We start from the raw sequence: 15,146 nt of genomic DNA on the forward strand, positions 1-15,146 counted from the left end.
GGAAACCAGCATGAGGTATGCAAAACCTGCCCGTGCCAGGAGCTCACAGCAACGCAACAGAAGCAGTTTCTCTGCTAGATTAATACTCATCTACCACATTGTATGAGCTCAAGAATCCTGCCCCCATTCAGATCTTGAACAACTATAACGGAAAAAGCTTCTCATGTCAACTACTTCCTATGACAGCAAGGGAGTAACGGATACCACCTCCCTCAACATCTGGCACGTGCAAAAAGCCTGCCGTCGGTCAAGACAGAAGCATGCTCAAAATCTTCGCTCTAGAGAAGTATCAGGCTCCCCACCAGAACACAGCAGCTTCAGAGACCTCAATTCCACAGAGCAGCCTGAGGGGAAGACAGCGCCTGTGCTGCACGGCAGGCTTAGCAAAGAGCTCCTTAAAGCAGCTTCTCCCTTCAGTCAGCACAAACCTCCTCACATCCCACCTTAAAATTCTTACTCTTCAGGCCCAGCTCAGTGCATCAGATCAGCTTTCCCCAAGAGGAAGAGGGGCTGGCTGCTACACCAGAGGAGTTGGTTTGGAGCAGAGCGTGCACAGGACAAAGAACAGCTGCTTCCCATCACTTGCAACCCAGACAGGAGCGCTCAAGCCTCCCCAAGACCCGCAGAGGGATGCAGTGCCTGCCATCCTCCCAGTCTTGCAAAACATAGGAAAATGTTTTTCAGCGCAGACGTGGGTCAGCCAGACAAAGCAGTTCAACTCTGCCTCCTGACAGCGTGGCTATCCCCGCAGGCTGCCCGCGACCATGCCTGGCTCGGCAGAGAGGGGAAAGGAGGGCAATATGGAATAGAGGTGCCACGATGACCGTTGATAGCATCCAGCAAAAACAGCGACAGTATTGTAAGGCACCATAGTATTTCAGGCTGTTGTCCTTCCCCCTTCCTCCCATGGTAGGCTGACTTTCTTGAAGAGAACTTTCTCTATACAGAGGTTAGCTAATGAACTTGGAGCTAGGTTCAGGGATAAAGGAAGACTGACAGTGCCCAGGTACTGGGCTTCAGCAAGACTCAAAAACTGCCTTAACAAATGCAGCTCTGCTTCTCAGGGTAGACTGGTTAAGTTACATGCTGCTTAAAAAGTTATCACGTCTTCAAAAGAGGATATAGCCTGGATGCTAATGTCTTCAGAGGAGTCCTGCACTAGTAGGAGGACAGGCCTGGACTCAGCTGGCTTTTTCCTATCCTTAAAGTGGACCAAATCATACTCTGAAAGATCTAGTGGCACTTGAAAAACTTCACCTCTCCCCTCCCTCCCAAGAGTCTTCCCCACAGCTGATTTGAGCACCCCTGACTTTCAGCCCTTAGACCAGAGCTAACTACCCTTAGGATGCAAGCAAACCGCAGAGAGAAGAGAGCCAGCAGAGTGAGCCAAGGGAAACCAGATCCAGATGTGCCTCAAGTTCAAGCCCATGTGCCAGCAGCACAGCACAGCCATGCAGGAAGCAAGAGTGAAGCTGCGTGCAGGGACAGAGACCAGAAAGCAGTGCTCACCTTATCATGCTCCATTTCCCTCCCTGCCCTCACAGCCTGGCCCTTCCTTCCCCTTACATGCTGCACAAAGGGTAACGATATCAGACAGGCTATTTTCTTGCTGATATGTGGAAAGCTGAAACCTTATGCTTCCCTGCTATACCATCCCAGCAGAAGGGCAGCACCAACAGTACCATCACCATCCAGATGATACACAATATCTAAACTTCACAAACCATGCATGCAAGAATGTGTGTGGCCCTCCCAGACCCACTCTGATCCAAAAGGAGCTCATCTTTTCCTGAGCCTCACACTTGAAAATAACTGCATCTAGTGGGCTGCCTCATTTCCCCAGGCAAGCCTGCCCAGTCTCCCCCACCTCCCAACTCCATTTCAAATAGGGTACTTGGACTAATTCATCTTGTTAAAAATCAAAACCAGCCGTTGGGACTCGAACAAAATTAGAGTTGTTCTTTGAAGCCTGCTTGGCCTATTTAGGAGGGCACTGCCATTATGTGGCAGGTTTTGTAGCTTTGCTGCTCAGGGACAGCTCAGCTGCTGCTCCAGAAGTGGCAGAGAAAGTAGTTACAACTACTCTCCTTCCAGAAAGGACCTGTAACTCCTGTTTTCCCCTCCCACTGCAGGGAGGGAGCTGCGTGCATTGGAGACAGCAGGTGGGTAGTGGGAGCGGAGCTGCTTGATGTACCCGGGTGCCCCACAGCAGCTCTGATGTCCCTCAGCTTCAGGGATTCCCTCCTTCCTTCCAAAACTCTGGCCACCTTCTTTAATGAACACACTGGGCCAACATCCAGAAAAAAACACCTTTCCAGCTGATTTTAGCCCAAGCCTTCCTTTCTACTCTGCAGATGCCCACGATACTTACAAGGAACAGGAGATTGAAGAGGAAGAGGAAGTACTTGGTGACTTTTAGGCAGCCAGACCCCATCTTCTTTCACTGTCAGGACCTGAGAGGAAAGCAGACAGACAACCAGTTATATTAGTGACAGGTCCTCCAGGCAGGTTCAGAGCAACACCCTTACCCTGTGCAGAACTCTGGATCATCTGGTGGGTCTCAGAGCAGATGCACAGAAAGCACGTGCTCCGTAGAACTACCCGAGTTGCCTTTTCAGGGCAGCAAAACAGGACCCCACCGTCACTACAAACAGCCATTGCTGCCAAGATCTCCTGGAGAGTGACAAAGGGCTATCAGCAGTTACAGAAGGGATTTAATCACAAATACACTGCTAATTCCATCACTATTTATACAGACTTTGCATTAATAGCATCAACCAAAACACCAACTCTAGCCATCACTCCCAGCAGAAAAAAAGGCATGCACTTGTCTGAAGAAGGAGCTCACGAGGCCAGCTCCCTCCCCCCGAAGATCTCATCTCCTCGTGATCCCTAAGCAGCTGAGGGAGCACTGAAGAGCAAGGCCAAAGGGTCAATTTAAAAAGCAGCATTAAATCAAGCTTCCTGTGCACAACTTGGCACCTGATGCTTTGACAACACATGAGGACCAGCGAGTCTGCTCCATGGTTACATACTACCAATTACGCTGCAAGATCAAGACGGGCAAGATTTCAATAAGTCCCAGTTTCCAAAGCCAACCTCAGAAGTTCGAGGCAGTGTGGGAGCCCTGATAGGACAGGATGCTGGTTTTAGTTTGTTAGTACCAACCACAAAAGCTACACACATCCATGGGGTGGCTAGCAAGCAATACAGAGAAGGCAAGAGACAAAATCCAGGGCAGGTCTTCACACAGAGAGAAGGGACTTTAGTGTATCTAAGGTTAACTCTGCTCAATTACCATGGCTGAAGCTTATGTAAAGCATGAGAAGAGATGACAAGGATGCTCTTCACACTGCAAATTAGGCAGCTTATCAGCAATGGATCCTCATCAGGTCTTTGCACTATGGGACCCAGGGAGTAAATAGATCTGTATTACTGCAAGCTACTTCAATTCTCACTTGTCTGACAGCAAAGAGCTCAGAAGCTAGAAAAAAATCCCACAGACTATCCCTGCTACCGGAATAAGCCTCCTCCTGGGGAAGCAGCACAGCTGAGTAACACATGAGGACCGGTGGGGGAACATCTCAGAGGTCAGCTTTCCTACTTCTCCTTCCTCTCCCATGCTCAGTTATGTTTCCTGCCTAGGCAACAGGGGGCTTTTAAGTTCCTTAAAATTTGCTCTGGCAAGCTCCTTGCTAAAAACAGACCATGCTGCTTTAAGAAGCAACAGCTAGCGGAAGAGCAATACTAGGCTGGGGTCACCAGCCTGGCCTGGGAAGAGCCAGCCCCAACAGACAGCAAGGTCAGCAGGATTCCCTGCTGCGAGCCTGGGTGTACTGAGGGTCACTGGAGCCCAGTACGTTCTTTTGTTTCAATCAAAGGCTTTTGCTTAATCCTGTTAAATATTTAGGTTAACTCTGGAGCTAAACTGGTATGTGGGCCTTGTTATAACTGGCTAGTCTTCCCACCAAGCAATGGTCACCTTCCAGCTACCAGGAGAGAGCATGAGTTTGAACTCTGAGGCTGAAGACAACACTACTGCTCTAACTTCAGGGAATGACATAGCTAGAGGTTGTGCTAAGCCCATTGCTGCACAGCACCTAGCAACATGCTACTGAGATGGGAAAGCAGCACAGAAATACAGTATCAGCCAGCTGTGCTACAGGTTGATCTTAAAAATCCCATCTATATAGCAGTCATTGCTAAGGAGTCAAGAGCTAAGGAGCTCTTACTGCACAGCCACGTTAGCATCATCTCAGTCACTTTTTATTCAGTTAACTCCTCAGGTCAGAGTCCATAAAGCCAGCGGCATCCAAAAGCAGGTCCTTCAAATTAGCTGGGGAAAGCTCCTGTGATAGTTTCTGGTTCATACTTACATCAAATAGTAAACACACATTCCCATTCCCATTTCCAGCCCCCCCCAGGTGCAGCCATTGGCTATGAACTGGTTCTGTTCCAGCACAGATGCACTATACAACAGCTGCATCACTACCAACCTATGAAAAGTGAGTGAAGCCTCTCTGTTAGCAGGTTTTTACCCTTGGTTAATGACAGCAAGTTTATTCAACAAAGCCTTGCCCACATTAGAGCTTCTCTACAAACCATATGCCAGCTTGCTGTCACGGAACAGCTGTAACCCAAAGACTACCATGCCCTTCAAGGGTATCTCAGAAAAGGAGTGAGTGTTTGAGCAGGGAGAGCACAAACGTTGCTTCCTTCAGACTCTGTGCTTCCCTCCTTTCCTCTGCAGGAGAAACGTTCTCTCAGGCCATTAATCCTGGCAGGCACTAACACCTAAGACTGCACTTGGAGAGGATAACTAAGACATAAGTTTTCCCATCCAGCTGGCTTGCTTACTGGCTTCACCATGAACACATCTCCTCTTAATAGCATGACAAACTGGAGCCTGGCAGTCTAACCAGAACATTGAGGCAGCCAGGTCCCTAGGTGATGATGAATGTCTGTTGTAGGGGATACAAGTGTTTTTCTACTCTTCAACCTAGCCAAGAGCTAAGCTAGGTAATAACTTCCTGCACAAGGCACTGGACTTCTTACCTTAAGATGTCCAGTCCCAGGTGCAATCCTCCTTATTTTCAAACTGGAGGGGCAACTCCCAGTACTTGGCGATTTGCTTCCTAGCACTAAGTAGCCATGTGCTGCCCATTTCCAACTCTGTCCACACTACTTTGATTAGTCAGGAAAACAGAGATTTGCAGAGCTGTTAGGATCTTTACAATAGTTATCTAAGATAATTAAGTAGTCAAACAAGTTGAGAAGAGCTCGCATGGAAGATGACATGCCTGAGGTGACAAGAGTAAAAGATTGCTTCCAGGGCTCTTTTACTCTTAGCTATTTGTTAAAGGCATACCACCTTCAATGTTTATTAAAAAACCAAAAACCCAACTGCGCATTACAGCATTATGCACTGTTTGCCTCTTGCCACAGGGAGATATACCTCTTCCATAGCTCCTAGTCATAAAGTAATTCAAAGTACAGTTTTCAAGTCAAAAGAGAACCAGGTTTTTAGACTTTTGCTTTAAGCTTTTAAGATACTTTAGGGCTCCACATAGTAAAACATTACAGATTTTCCAATTCCTCTGCTATCCTTAAGAAATTAAACTTGCTTTTGTTCACTACATTAATGAAACTCCTCAAAACCCTATGTTCTGAAATTGCACAAACAGTCACAAAAGCAGCAACACTGCCATACAGCAGAAGCTGCAGCTCAACAAAATTTGAGATGGGCCAGGTTTGGAAGCAGACAAACTTGGCGTTACCACAAACCGGGCACATCCATGGGCCACTTGGCAGTGAAGGGCTGGCTTAAGTACTGAGTCTTGCTAGCCAGTGCTGACCGTGTCAGCAAGAGCTGACCATTCGCCTTTTGAAGCTGGTCAACTTTTGAGCCTTAACATCCTGCAGCAATGTGTGCAAAGGTTTAATACATTAAGTTTGCAACTTTTAAGTTCCATTGATTGTCCGCAATTGTTTCTTCCTTTTCCTCTCCACCCCAACTGCTTCGACCATTTGAATTTTCCTCCCCAAGCAGCCACACCCACTCTTTTCAACAATCCTGCCCATATGCTTCCAAATTTTCCATGTCATTCTCCAGATTAACGCCAGCTCTGCAGAGGATTTCATAAGAGATGGTACCGTCTACTTACAGAGTGGCATTTCTCCCAGCCTCTCATTTCCCATCCTGTAAACATATGCAGGATTATTTATTCACATCTATCAGTTTGCTGCTTTGAGGCACTACTGCCATAAAAACTTGGTTGCCAACACGGCCTGGTCAGCTTCTGTGTAGTTGATCCTGGGTCTTTCTTAGCCCAGCTTCAGCCCCAGGACCTGAAGGGATAACTAACTCCAGGAAGGCATCAATTGATCCAGGACCCTGGGGTTCCCCACGGGGGAGGAACGGGACAAGTCCGCACAGGCTAAACCAGCATCACGGGATGGCTTCCTGCCCCCTCTGCCACCTCCAGCTCTCAGACCTGTTGTTCTCCCAGCAACAGCGATAACAGCAAGACCGGAATGTGGAGCACAAAATCCAGGACAAGCGTGTCTGAGGAGAGGCAGACAGAGGCCTGCTTTGTTAATGACAGCAGAGGAGTCCCATCACGGCTCAGAGATTAGCTTATTTTTGTCGCAGGAGCCTGTGATACTCCCAGCCCCCGTCCCGCAGAAGGTGACCGCAGCAAAGGACAGGCGATATGATATGGGGAGAGCCAAACATCTCTGCCTCCCATCCCACCATCAGCCGGTGAGGCGGAGAGGGAACACTTACGCGCAGATGTTATAACCACCTCAGTCAAGGGGCAGAGAGGCTAAGTTCATTTTTAATTGCAATTCTGCTCTCTCAAATTAGACCCTGTATTGCCTCCACATAGCAAGCACTGCACGTTTGGTGCTCACTGAAGTTTATGATATTTGGCTGAGGCTAGCGCTGTACATGCCTGCGCCACGCAGCTCTGCCAGTAAGAGCTCAGCCTTCCTCTGCAGCACCGTTCTTGCAGTGCAGGTTTCTTCCCCATGAGCTCTGGCAGCTGAAGCACCTCAGCTGCCAAGTCACTGTACGGCACAAATAAGGGGCTCATTTACAAGCATGGTGAAAGAGGAGGAGACAAGCAGGAACAACCTCAACGTGAACCGGAGTAGATCAGTTGTGGAAATCACCGTCTTGGTACGTTTACAGGCAAGTGCAAAGTTCCTGCAAACCCTCGAGAAGAGCACGCGCACGCCTGAGAGCAATGAGCTCTGAAGGTCAGCCCCAATACTCCAAGTCAAGTAGAAGGGGGTTCACATTTGAATGCGTCTACAGAGCCTGGAACATGCTGCTCCCCTTCCCCCAAACCCTCCTCATTAAGAAAAGGAAATGATCGGTTATGAAGAAGCTGCAGGTTGTTTCTATGTACTTTGCTCAGTTCCTCCCCACTACCACCCCTCAGGCTCTAAGCCCAGGGAATGTAAAACAAAGGCAGACCCTATAGGATATGCTGCTACTAGCTTTTGCCAGGCTAGGATGAGGTCAAACCAGCACCAGAATTGGTTTTCCAGTTGCTATTCCTTCCCCTTGCCCCCACAAACACCTTGAATGCCCTGTACGGCTGGCATGCCAGCTCATTTCTGCCATCCCTCCTGCCTGCCGAAGGGGAAACTTCCAACTTGACAGATGCAGAGATGCAGCAGACAGTGCTGTGAAGTAAGGTTCCGCAGCATACCCTGAGGCCCCTGATCCTTTACATCTTGCACCTGATGTGGCAGGTGGGATCTTTGGATGAAAGTTCAACTAGTCCACTGAAGCAAACCTCCAAAGTAGCCTCAGCTGACGACGAGCACTGCAAGTGCCTCCTGACACAGCAGGCAAGCACCACTTTCCCCATGCCCTACCCAAGCCTTACACATTGCAACAGGTTGTTTCCTTCAAGATACTATTACCAGGCTGGACTTCGAAAAATCTCTACAGCTCTCCCTGATCTGGTTTCACGTCCCTGCCTTCTTTTCACACCACAACAGTGACCGAGGTTAGCTGGGCTCATTTGTAGACAGATTGACCAAGAAGCCCTGGAGAAGGAGGAGCTCCCACTGATGTACTCAGGTCACAGAACTGGCTTCCTCTCACCACAGCAACCAGCACCTGTCCCTAGAAGGGAATCAGCAAGCCACTGGTTCCATAAAGATGTTTATCTGCACACTAATTTGCATGAGGTTAAGGCCATTTTGAAGGCTAGGGCAGTTACTTTGTGCGGTATTATCCCAATCCAGAAACCAGAACCAGATCAGCCGTATACCACACCAGAGACCCACAGAAACCAGCTGAGGATGAGAAGTTGCTCACTAAACAGTCACTTCCCCTTCCAGCTCCAAGCCAGACACCGGCATGCAGGAGAGGCTGGGGAAGGGGCAGCCCAGAAAGCCACCATCTTTAATGGCAGGGGAGGAAACAGATCATCTTTTGCAGGATTTTAAGCCCTTGCACCACAAAGCCCAGCTGCCGGGAATGCTTCTCTATCCACACACATGAAGAACAAGCACTGGGCAATCAAAAGGTCTCCTGATCATCAGTGATGAGGCAGGACAGCTTCACACAACAGTACTGGTTAATGAACAATGACAGAGTTACTAAGTCTCCTGTTAACCAGGTACAGCACTGCCCTCAGGGCAGAGACTGCAAGTTACAGCCACATTAACATAAAAAGAATGTCCTAAGAAGAGTGCCCTCATCTTGTTAACCTTAATATTCAGAGGCCTTGGACTTTGAGTACACCTGGGAAGTACATCTTGTCTCTGGCAAGCAAATAACCACAGAACCAGTGAAAGACTCAGGTCTGAATTCATTGAACTTTTCCTTAAGCTCCACTGAGATAATACCAGCTGTGTAATGACCTTGAAAACATAAACAAGATCATGTTTGTCATGGAGATTTTCCAAACAGCGTCTCTTCAAAAGTTACAATGGAGAGATTTGAGGGAGAAGCTAGATCCTAAAAATTAAGGCTGCTAATTAGGGTTACCCCCTCAAACAGGCCACACTTGTGGATGCAGAGATTGTTGGAACTAGATGATCTTTAAGGTCCCTGCCAATCCAAACCATTCCATGATTCTATACGTGTGTGTGTGTGTATATGTCACTGATTCAGCTACAGTTTCTTTTTGAAGGAAAGTGTCGGGGCAAGGTAGAAAACTATTTCTGCATAATACAAGCTTTGGAAACAGAAGGGAAGAAAAGAAGGCATGCAGAACAGACTATCTCTTATTCCATCTACTCTAGAGACAGTTGCTTCTTAGCTTAAGTAGAAGCAATTGCCTTCAAGCTAGAGGAGATGATTTGAGGGCTAAGCACAAAGTCAGCCATAGCAGCATAGCTACATCAGCCCGCAAACTGCAGCACGATACTTAATTGTCAACAAATTTTGCTCTACCACGTAGGAGTAGACACATTTGCACTGACACCCTAACATGAGTGTCTACAAGACATTTGCAAAGCAGAGGCTCAAGCATGCGTGCAGTCCCTCTACCTGTGCTATTGCTGGAGTAAGGGGAGCAAACTAAAGCAAGGCAACAGCTGGCTGCAAGTACTACAGAAATACCACTGGAAAGACTAGATTTCTTAGGAAACCAGATGAGTTTGAGGAAACTCATCAACTCACACTGCAAGGGTAGATTTGTTCCTGTTGCACATGGTAAGACATTAAAAGTTTTTCCGTTTGACTTGCGTAGTTAGTATACTGTTGTGTGAATAATCTGACAAGCAACAGTGTCATCCCTAGATTTAGAAAGCACCCGTAGGACTGTCTATGATGGCAGAGGTTTTTCAGCATGTTTTACAACAGCAAGCGCACGTTGTGCATTTTGTAAAAAGGAAATGCGTATTTTATAAATGTACTTCTGACTCTCGAGGGGAAGTTACTAGATAATTATAAACCACTATTACACTGTTAAAAAGAAACCAAGTCACAGTTCAGTATCAAAGAGCAGCACAGGTTTTAGAAGCGCCTATCATCATCTCTATATTTGCAAGGGGTACAATCAGATTTTAAGAACATCTGGACTTCACACTTCAGTTTGAAAGCCAACATTAAAGTAGGTCTTCAGTTCCCACAACTGGCAAATTGAGAAAGTTCTTTGCTATTTTCAGTCCACACACTCATGCTTGCACAGCATGACAGTATTTGCAGGACAGTATTTCTCCCATATAAGCAAAACTTTCCATTCAGCAAGACCAGAGATACAACTCTGGCAAAAAAACTGGAAAAAAAACCCCAACCCAAAAAACCCACAACCTGTCCCAGAAGTCATTTGGTTCTCCTCTCCCCCTAAAAAAACCTAAACAAGCCAACAAAAAAAAACCACTTATCAGAAATAGCAGACAGAAGAAAAAGCCAGAAGTACAGTTTAGTGGACTTTTTCTCTTTTTGATCACCACGTACTAGAATGTTATTTGTACAACAAACAGTGCAGGTAGGGTCCAGAAAGAGGTCTCCACACTGACTAAAACCAGCACAAGGTACAGTAAAAATGCATAGTTTTCACAAAACTGGTTGGGCAACTCTGCCACTTGACTACATTGGCTCTGCACTTGGAGCTGTTAGGCTGTAAACTTAACCTCTGAAAGAGATGTCCCTGCCAGCTCCTCCACCCACGAGCAGCATCTGTCAAAGGCAGTCCCCCACCCCGGCTTGCCCCACACCTCCCCACAGAGGAGGAAAGCCTGTGAGCAGGACCTGCACCCCAAACTGCAGCAAAGCGGCTGGCACAGATGAGCAGCACCCTGCTCGTGCTTGGATAAGCTTCTCCCCGGCGTGGCTCCGCAGCAGGCAAAGGATGCTGTTGCCGTCAGATTCATCAGCCTGGAAATCCCTGGTGCAAGTACATGCACAGGACAGGCTCCCAAGCCGAGCCTCCCTTCTCATGCAAACAATGCCTTGGAGGTCAACAAATCTCCAAGGACAAGTTGCACAATATCCCTCCCAACACTACTTGGCTTGGAGATACCTTCCCAAGACCCAGCAGCCTTCCCTCCCTGCCAAAGCACCTAAAGGCTAACACAGTCCAGGCAGGAAGAAAGCCTTAATACAAGCTTTTTATCTACCTTATGAGACAGCACCAGAGATTGCCACACAGAGGTAGGAGCCAGGTAGTATAACTGATTTTTATCTTTTCCACCACCTCCTCCCATAAGATGCAAGAGGTCAAGGTCGAGGACTTTCTACTGTAAAGTTCCCTTTCAAAACAAACTGGTTTTCAGTTTACTTCCATTTTCTCAGATGCTAGGGCAGATAACTAGTAGGTGTTTAGATTTCACACACCCATGCCAAACATGTTTCTGAGAAGTCACAGCATCTGCCTGAACTGGGAAATGAGGTTTCCTATTCTTTTTGGTTCTTCCCAGGAATTAGCAAGGATGTACTGAAGGTGCAGAGGGAGTAGTTTTACTTCAAGGGCAGGAAGTGTTCCTTAGCTTAGCAACTTGAACAGCAATTAAACAAACACCCTCTCCCTCCACCTCCCCTCTGCCTGTTGAGCCTTGGGACTACACCACTCTTCTCCACAGACAAGTGGATGGGGCTGAGCAGAGCCCAGGCACTGGCACCCAGCGTGGGAAGGCAGCTGAGCCCAATGAGGTTTATTCACTGCTATTCCCAGCAATAGCAGGCTCTCCAGTAGGTCACTCCATAGCTGAAGCCAGACACTGCTAGAAGCCAAGCACTAGAGATTGCCTACCCAGAAGAGCATAGGAGGACGAGCACTCCCTCCTGATTCTCAGGCTAAGCCTCTGGAGGAACTTGGACACCCTGCCAAGCTAGCCAAGCGCTCACCAGAGCACTGAAGTCCCACGCTGCTGGGGGACTAGCCCACTGGAGAATGGAAGCGTCTCCTGGCAACAGGATTCTCCCCAAGACCTCTCCCCCTAGGGTCCATCCACAGGATCTTGAGTGGCAGAAAGGAAGAAAAACAAAAAAACAAAAAAAGACCACCACAAAGCAAACACAGACCTTTGGCTTGTTATTCTGAATGATTGTAAAGCTTTAGAATTAAGTCAGCCTTCTCAAACAACAGAAGAGACAGGCTATTAGTCTTTTTAATCGTATCACATGCTTTGCATCAGATCCTTTGGTGATAGCAAGGCACTGATTTCAAGAAGCAAAGGTTTTAACCCTTTAGCCCCACAGATCAAGCAGAGCTGGAAGACTACTGCAGACCCAGCATGACCAGAAAGTCACAGAAGTCCCACTGGCACAAAAAAGTGCCTCAGGCCACAAAGGGATGCATCTTTTGGCCTTCTCGTGTTTTGAACCCAGCCAGCAACTAAGCACCACGCAGCTGCTCGCTGACTTCCCCACCATCCAGCGGGATGGGGGAGAGAATTGGGAAAAAAGTAAAACTTGTGGGTTGAGATAAGAACAGTTTAATAGAACAGAAGAAACTAATAATGATAATGATAACACTAATAAAATGACAATAGTAATAATAAAAGGATTAGAATATACAAGTGATGCACAATGCAATTGCTCACCACCCACTGATTGACGCCCAGTTAGTCCCTGAGCGGCGATCCCCCCCGACCCCACTACCCCCCAGTTTATATACTGGGCATGATGTCCCATGGTATGGAATACCTTGTTGGCCAGTTTGGGTCAGCTGCCCTGGCTGTGTCCCCTCCCAACTTCTTGTTCCTCTCCAGCCTTCTTGCTGGCTGGGCATGAGAAGCTGAAAAATCCTTGACTTGGTATAAAGACAACTTAGCAACAACTGAAAACATCAGTGTGTTATCAACATTATTCTCATACTGAATCCAAAACATAAGGCTATACCAGCTACTACAAAGAAAATTAACTCTATCCCAGCAGAAACCAGGACAGGCCTGTTCACAGAAATAGTCCCTTTACTATTTGTGATCTCAGGAATCTTCTTTTTGCCAAATACACCTTTTGCTAACTGCAGCATCCTCACCATTTACCAGCTGTCTGTATGCCTGTGGCTACCGAACCACTCCTCTTCCCCTGCTAGTATGCTGGCACTGTTACATGTGATTCTAGAACAGAAGACCACAGATCAGCAGCTGTAATAACCACCTCTCTTCAACAACATCTGCCCTACCATAACCATGGGCCCTCCACTCTACAATCTGAAGGACCCTGTTGCAGGGCTGCCAGTACCCAGAGTCAGAAGTAGAGGATTCCTGCAAGATTCTCACACAAAGTATCTCACAGTGTCTCCCAGACAGGCATATCAGGGAGGACAAGGAAAGCAACTCAGCAAACCCATTTGTTACAAGGAGACAGGGACACCTAAGCCAGGCGTCTCCAAACTCAACGGACTCAATGGTACGGAGCCATTCGCGCAACAGCAGTGCCGCAGCCACGAAAGGTTACTGCCGGACCCAGCCTGTCCACTCACTGCCCTCTACTCTAGGAGCAGCTTTACTTCCCATCAGACCATGCCAGGTCCACACAAGACCTGCGCCCCACTGGAGACTGGCCCGCCAGCTGGCGAGATGAGCACCATCACGGACAGCCTGAGGACTAACATTTCACAATATCCTGAGTTTCACACCACGGATACCACTTGACTCTACCACCGGGCATGAATGAAAAGAGAAAGGCAGAACTATAAAAAGCTTCAGAGGAAGGGACTCTGTCTCAAGCAGCTCCTTCTTCCAAAGTGATGATTTAGAGAGGGCAGGGGGGAAGGAAAAGCCCTAAAGTACAAGAGTTTAGAGCACAGATGTTTTGAGTCATTCCCTTCTACTCAAAAATATCCACCTGCAACCACATTTTCCCCCTCCAATATCAATGTGAATAATACAAATAGTTTCACATTTGTAACTGGCAGCACCTGGCCACAACAGCCAAACCCCTCACTGGTCTGTTCCCTCTGAGCATGCAGCTCAGAAGCAATTCCATGCAACTCTGGAAGAATCGGTCCCGGCAGGGGCTGCTGTACAGTCTCCAAGATGTACGGCAGCATTGCCTAGCACTTTTTCCTTCCACCTTCACAGAGCAGTCTCCTCACTCCAAGTTCTTCCTACAGGAGGAAGAAAGTGCAAAAGAAAGCTGCAATTGTACAGCAGTAAAGGGCAGCACTGTGAGGAGGAAGAATAACACAGCACAAGCTGTTACAGAAGCTGCAGTGAAGCCGCTTCGTTTCCAGCCTTTCCTAAGAAGTGAAATGCCACAATAAGAAATCTCAGCAGACAAAGCTGGAAAACAAAGGGGGCCTCCAGAAAACACTCAGCTAGCTGGAAGAGATGCTCAAAAACTTTTGGTTTCCCTTCTGTGAAGATGGTCCTGAAGGCCAAGGCAGACTGCAATACACGCAGGTGTTTTGCTACCCTGCTGACTGCCACATTACCAGGCAGGTAATCCCAGCAGACTTAATTGGAGCAACTTAATTGGAGCAATGTGAGAACATTACTCAATTATAGACCTGCCACCTGCAGTTAAGATCACCCCTCCACCAAACACCATCCAAAAAAAGGAAAATAATTAATCCATCCTTCCAAGCACCACATGCGTAGGTTATGTACAGGGCTGCTTCAAGCCAAGAGGAACAGACATATGGGCTAAGTTCCCCAGGAATTTGGCAGTTAAAATAGACAGCAAGACTTCGAAAAGCTGCGTCTGTTTTGGGAAAAGGAGGGGCCTCCTTGGAGTCTGCAGACCTATGCACAGTGGTCTGGAAAACGGGTTCAGCTGAACCTGAACCAAGGGAGGCTGGGTGGCCTTTTCTAGTTTCTTGAAAGGGTCTCCTTTTCTAAATTTAGAGCACAAATATTTCAGAAGACTATCTGATGGAGCAATGCTAGAAGAATGAGATGGAAAAAGAGTAGTTCAGAGGTATTTATTTTAAAAGGAAAGAACTTTTATCCAGAATAACTGATTTACAAATATCAGATAAGCCTCAATGCAGAGAGAAATCCTCTCGTTTCGGGGGGGGGGGGGGGGGGGGGGGGGGGGGGCGGAACAGGGCTGTTTCATCTTTAATCAGTAAATCACGACCGAGGCTAAGATTACTTTTTAACATGGCTGCAGACACTTTTTTTTTTCCTTACTTGCCTCTGTCCCACCACATTGTGGTCTTTCCCCTACAGCCTGCTCCCCGAAGACCGTTTCTACTCCACATCAGTTCTACAATTTTTAAATC

The 15,146-nt window shown here is 47.5% G+C and overlaps 1 protein-coding gene across 2 annotated transcripts in view; it reads right to left on the minus strand.

Annotated features, from left to right (window-relative positions):
- The window catches only part of CD82 (CD82 molecule), a 41,483-nt gene that overhangs the window by 18,266 nt on the left and 8,071 nt on the right, over nucleotides 1–15,146 (minus strand). Inside the window, exons 1-2 of one of the 2 annotated variants that reach the window (XM_030030357.2) lie at nucleotides 10,357–10,471; nucleotides 2,372–2,453 (exon numbers count right to left, since the gene is read on the minus strand). In XM_030030357.2, the coding sequence (XP_029886217.1) occupies nucleotides 2,372–2,434 (63 nt within the window). In that variant the 5' untranslated portion in view covers nucleotides 2,435–2,453; nucleotides 10,357–10,471. Of the gene's footprint in view, nucleotides 1–2,371; nucleotides 2,454–10,356; nucleotides 10,472–15,146 lie in introns of those variants that run through there. The other variant, XM_030030348.1, reaches the window with a different exon arrangement.

This window comes from Aquila chrysaetos, chromosome 2 (genome assembly GCF_900496995.4).
Source record: "Aquila chrysaetos chrysaetos chromosome 2, bAquChr1.4, whole genome shotgun sequence".
Classification (NCBI taxonomy): domain Eukaryota; kingdom Metazoa; phylum Chordata; class Aves; order Accipitriformes; family Accipitridae; genus Aquila; species Aquila chrysaetos.